Here is a 6,120-nt window from a genome sequence, read left to right as displayed (position 1 = left end):
CCACCCTCGTTTGCTCTCTTCACTCATCTCCTGCCTCGTCTCGACTCGACATCCACCATCTCCCTGCTGCCGCTCTCGTACCAAATCCCAAACCCTAGCTACCCAGATCCACTGCCTCCCCTCGCTAGCTGTGCCGCGGCGCTCAATCGCGCGCCCATGCGGATCCGCAGATGCGCCTCCCGCCTGGTGCTCGGTTCCGCCTACGACTTCGCCGCGGCCCCCGACCCGGCGCCCCGATTCGAGCTCCCGCCCCCGCCGCCAGCGAGGGCCACCCCCCCCGCCGACGAATCCCACGCTGGGGGCGGAAGCTTCGCGGCTGAGGCTCCCAGCTCTGGGCTGCTCTGCGAGCTCAGCCTGTCGCCATGGGACCTCATGAGCCAGCTCGACCTCTCGGATCCCCAGGTCAGCACCCTATCGCCTTCTTCCTCTCTCCTCGCGCTCCACTCCTTGTCTCCTTGTATTGCGCTCCAACTTTGCTTCCTGTGGTATATGAGTCCCTAGCTCGCTTGTTTTGCGGATGCTATATTGCCATACTGTTGTCCTCCCTGCTCGCGCCGTGTGGTTTCGTGCATGTCGCGCCTAGGGTTCGCCCGCGGGTCAAAATGGGCACGCAAGGAGCTGTTCCGTTGGTGGGAGCCCGCCTGATCGAGGTCTAGGACGCGTTAGCTACCCTTCCCTCGTTGTAATTTGTGGCCTCGCGGAGATGGCGTCGGGGTTCAACCCTAGATCCACGCCTCATTTCAAGCACGCATTGCTCTTCTAATTAACCCAGTATTCTTCATTTCAATCGTTTAGGAGAAGGAATTCTTCATGCTGACTTACTTCGTCAGTGTCCCATTCCGGGCTAGCTGGCTCCTCCCAACCAACATGCCTGTCTCCTTCATCAAGGAGGAGGTCGAGGAGGAGCAGGAGAACGCAGTAGCTGTAGATATGGTTGACGAGGTCAACGTCAGACCGCCGAATAAGGTTGCCAGGAAGATGGCTCGGAAACAGATTTTGGCAAAGGAGGGCAAGAATGCGAGGGAGCAAAAGAAGAAGGCAAAGCTTGAGACTGAAGAAGACAACGGTCTTGCTGCCAGAGAACCAGAACTCTGGAAGTGCAAGAAGAACGATGGCAAGAGGTGGTTCTGCCACCGGACAGTGAACAAGCCCAACTCGTACTGCTTGTACCACAGTGATCGCAAGCGTGCGGCACCACCACTTTTGCCAGCAGCCTCCAAGACCTCCTGGAGCTCAAAGCTGCGTAAGAAGAAGGCTGTCGTCGACGCATGCGAGGGGTTCTACTATTATGCCGGGTTCGGACCATCCCGCAGCAAGAGGCACTTGACAGGCAGCACCCTGCAGGATATTCCACTTGCTGATGAACAGCAGGATCATTCTCCACCTACTGAACAACAAGAGAAGGCACCAGCTGCTGAAGATCATGCTGCTCCTACACCTGGTGAGAAAGCCCAAACTGATGCTGCAGACTACCAAGCGGCAGCAGACATTGATGAGCCTAAATGCGATGACATGGGTTGGATTGCCGGCTGCGACGAGGAGAGCAGCGACGACGCATTCGGCTTCAACGATGAACCCCGAGCGGTCAGTGTTGATGGTGATATCAAGAGGAAGAGCCCAGTGAAGAAGAGGTGGAGGAAGCCTGTGAAAGCCCGGTCGCTCAAGTCATTGATGTAATAGTGTGCAGGCATGTACGTGCGCACTCTTTGGTCTCCTGGCTCCGTGTTAGAAAAGAGACGATGCTATGTTGAGTAGTACTACTACTAGCTTTTCTCCACTTGGCTAATTACCTTAGTTACTGTACAATCTACAGACTGTTTGCATTTTGTTTAGTTACTTTGGGAAAATTCTGTTACATCATTAGATGGATCGGTTGTCTTCCATCATGTGTAATGTGTTTGACAGAATATGTTCTCCCTTTTGTGGAATTGTGGGCAGATATGTGGCTGCTCTTGGTATGACAGTACGTTCGTATGACAATATGACTCCACATTTGGAAAGCAAACCACACTACATCAGCATATATATGGGCGCCGCAGATCCCACGTGTAAAATAGTTGGATTTACCTCTACGTACGTGCAGAGCCCACTTCCAGAATAGACGAACATTGATCAGTTCAGGCTTTCGATCGTTGGAACTGTGGAATCCTTTGTCCCTGCGGCTAAATCAACAATTCCTGTTTATGCGTAGTCCCAGACGATCGAGGATCAATGGAGGCAACGCGGTGGCGCCCCTTCAGCTTTGGACTACTCCCTCCGTCCGCGAATAAGCAGTCCGTGCGAATAAGTGTACATTTGTCTTTGTCCTAAGTCAAAGTTCTTAAAGTTTGACCAACTTTCTAAGAAAAAGTAATAGCATTTATGACATCAAATTAGTATCACTAGATTCGTCTTCAAATATAGTTTCATAATATACAACTTTGACATCACATATGTTGCTACCATTTTGTGCAAAGTTGGTCAAACTTTAGAAACTTGAAACTTTGACTTAGAACAAAGGCAAATGTACACCTATTTGCGGACGGAGGGAGTACGTACGTGCATCAGTTATTAAGCACCGAGCAACATGTTTTACGGCACCTGAATAATCGCGCAGTATATATTAATTCTGACTGTTGATTAGCAGGCTAATTAATATTGACGTTTCCGATTTGAGGTCCATCTGTTTAGTGAGGATGCATTAGGTTTAGTTTATTGTTGCAGAACCATGTTGGGCTGAAACTTAACCTGCTATGAGAGGAAAAACAATCACAAAAATAGAAAATATTGATTAGCTAGACAAAAGAGAGAATGGAGCGTATGTGATTAGGAGAATCAACCTCCAAAGCAATTAGCAAAGGGCAACCGTTCCGTACGGAGCATACTTCAGATTCATTCACGGTGATCAGGTGATGTTGTTTGCTGCTTGATTCGTGAAATGAGTCGATCGATGCAGACTAGCACGCGGGGAAGGCATGCATGAACCAGTGCTTGAGGCAGTAGAAGGATCTCCATGAACCGAAGTCGTTGCGAGAGACGTGCTGACTGTCGGTTGTGCAATGTTTTCTTTTCTTCCTGATCTTCTACTAAGTATTTCTTTTTAGAAAGTCGTCGCTCGTTCATTCACGAGAAACAACCTGAACCAAGAGAAGACACGAACGCACGGTCGAACAAACAGGAAACACGTACGCAGAAAGGGACAACAGCGCGCCCCAGCGCAACGGCAAAAAGGACCCCGAAATAACAAAAAATACATTCCAGTCCCTAGGTCCTTATTAGGGCTGATCTTCTCCAAGACCCCAGCTCGGCAACTCCTAATGACGCCAAAATATATCTCTCTCTCTCTCATTTTTTTTTTCTTTCGAATAGCCAATCTCATCTGCGGCCCCCCAGCGCCATCGGAAAAATAACATTGGAAACCTCATATGCGATCCTACAACAGAGTACAACCCTGTGCCGATCTTGCCGCCACCCTGCAAACGCCGTCTCGACCATCCTTTTTTTCCCCTTCTAGAATACAACGTCACGACTATCATTGAAGAGAGCTGTACTAGTACAAGATTTCTCAAGACCTCCGCCCGCCAACGTCCATTGTGATCGGAACGATATGCGTGCCGATGATTGGTGCAATCGGGTGTTTTTTTTTATCGAGAGGATGGATGACCAGCGATCGATGGAGCACCGGCTGCGTGGAGGCACGCCGCACGCGCACTTTTTTTTTGAGGCACGCCGCACGCGTACGTAGCTGGGCCTAGGAGCGCGCCGGAGGTCCACTGGCGGGCCGAGCGAGGCTCGGGCGACGGCCCAGTGGGACTCAAGGCCACGTGGAGAGCGAGCATGAATCGTGATCGTGTCATCGTGATCGTGTATCGTTGTGGAGGCGACCGTACGTGCGTAAGTCTCGCAGAGTCCGAAACGCATCGTCCTATAGATGATCCTGATCTGACGATGGATCTCGGCAGTTGAGGATTGACACATTGACAGATGGTGCGCACTAGGCATTTACTCCGTAATTAGGAGAGTCAACCGGGACATCTGAGGCTCTCGAATGGAGTAGCGTCGAAGGGTGAACACAAGCACGGGACACGCCGGCGGACTAGGGCATGAGCTGTCAGACAAGTGTGGTCAAATAGGTGTGCAAAGGGATGTTGAAGCCAGTATTGGCCACTATCGTACTCAACTTGGTGGCAGGGTCAATTGAGATTGACATCAAGTGATGTACAAGACTAGATATAGGTTGACAATCCAAACAAAATTTCAATTTAAATTTCACTTTAACCGTATAGACTGTAGGATAATGTGTATAGACTCAATCTCTCTCGCTGAGCTAGGAGGTGGCTCCGCGGCAGTGGCGGAGCCAGCCCAAGTTTGTAGCCTGGACACTTATGCTTAATTTCCATGATTTCGGTGATCTAACACCATCATAATCGCTGTTTTTCCTTGGGGTGCGCCGTCGGGAAGCCTGGGCACCTGCCCGTGGTGCCCCCACGGTGGCTCCGCCGGTGCTTCGCGGGAGGCGGATCTAGCTAGACACTGACGTCAAGTTTCGTTTGTGGCATCAGATCGTCAGATGCAAGGGGCCGGCTCGCTATCTGCATGCGCGTTGTCAGTGGCGATCCAGTCGGTCTTTCTCCGGGGAAAACCCCAGATCCCTCGAGAGATCGGGCGAGGCTAGCGTTTGTGCGTCTTTTACCTCTTGGGACTTCGCCTTGGATGTTTCGCTGGGAGTCGATGGTTGGCAATGTCGAAAATGTTGGGTAGCTTCGGCTTTGGTGGTCAGGCGAGTGCATCTTCGGGTTTGGTGAGCTTCGGGGGAAAACCCTGCTCCATCCTATGTTGTTGCCGACGATGGTGGCGCTCTTGGTCGTCGCTCCCTCCTTCGAGGCATCGGCTGCGAAGGCCGTCACTTCCCACGTCGGTGTCTGGTCTGCTTGTCTGGTCGGCATTGTCTGTCTTTCGTCCTCGGTCGGGAGGTGCACGACCCTAGGGCTAGTGTGGATTGGCTGCTTCGTTTTTCGACTCCCTCGTGTGGTATTGAGTTGTTTGGGGTGCCGGCTTTGGTCGCTAGGGCGACTTGGTATTCGACCGCGGCCTGAGCCGTTGGGGTGCGTTCTTTGATGTATGGTTTTCGGACGGTTTTTTTACTCTATAATCTGTCCAACTCGTTTTCAACTAAATCAATCAATGACATTGTCTAGTTTTGAAAAACAAAATAAACATTCGATTCCATCAGATGACACCATGCCGAAAATGGTGACGAGAATATATATACTAGCGTGTTTGGCAAAAGCAGTGAGGGGGTGGGAGTTTATTGACGGGAGTTTGCTGGAGGAGTAGTCAAGAAGTTGATATTTAGTCCTATTCCCTTGATTGGTGTGGGGATATAAATTAGGAGCGACAGCTTAGGGGATGGTTACTTTCCATTGTTTGCTTCATGGGTTTAGACATGGGAATTATGTTGCCACCAACGTGCAAAACAACGTCAATTCCCTATCCCGTTTTGAATTACCAGGGGGACCCCAGGAAAGAGATACTTGGAAGTTTACCTTCCTAATTCCCTTTCCTCTACCTTCTAAACTCCCATGCCCCCGAACAAACAAAACTTGTCGAGTCTCCTATACTTCTGCATCCCATTCCCTAGTCTGATTTCCCCCCAACCAAACACGCTGTAAAGGCTAGTGACAAATGGCGAGAGAGAGAGAGAGACGAAGAGCAGTCCTGGGCTCCTGGCGAAGGAAACCAGCATATCGTAGTACGGAGAAGTGCATCAAGGAAGGCCATGTGGAGGAATAGAGCGAAAAGCCCCTGGGTCGCTCAGATGGACGCCACGTGTCATCATCAGCACGCGCCGGCAAGATGACTTCGTCAACGCACTTCCGATCAGCAGCTGGCAGCAGCACATCGGTAATTTCCCTTCTGGGGAAATTCTGGCAGCAAAAGATCGCGGCAGCTTTTGCACATGGGGGGGGGGGGGGGGGGGGAAGGAAGGGGGTGCCTTGAGTCCCTGCGTCCACCTCGGCCGCACGCACGAACGGTAGCGGACGCCACCACCCCGTTGCAATCCCAAGCAGCACGTACGCTACGCACGACACAGAAAGGGCAAATCAATGGGGGCAAGCAGCAAAACTCGAGGAGGAGGAG

At 51.3% G+C, this 6,120-nt stretch overlaps 1 protein-coding gene across 1 annotated transcript; it reads left to right on the top strand.

Moving 5' to 3' along the window:
* LOC104581502 lies at window positions 1-1,980 on the top strand. Its single transcript, XM_010229127.3, has 2 exons — window positions 1-402; window positions 796-1,980. Exons 1-2 carry the CDS (start codon window positions 157-159, stop codon window positions 1,675-1,677), a joined length of 1,128 nt encoding a protein of 375 aa, XP_010227429.1. The 5' UTR covers window positions 1-156; the 3' UTR covers window positions 1,678-1,980.
* The last annotated feature ends 4,140 nt before the right edge of the window (window positions 1,981-6,120 follow it).

Source organism: Brachypodium distachyon, chromosome 1 (assembly GCF_000005505.3).
Source record: "Brachypodium distachyon strain Bd21 chromosome 1, Brachypodium_distachyon_v3.0, whole genome shotgun sequence".
In the NCBI taxonomy this organism is placed as follows: domain Eukaryota; kingdom Viridiplantae; phylum Streptophyta; class Magnoliopsida; order Poales; family Poaceae; genus Brachypodium; species Brachypodium distachyon.
The sequence above is the reverse complement of the archived record's forward strand: the minus strand, read 5'-3'. Positions and strand labels throughout refer to the sequence as shown.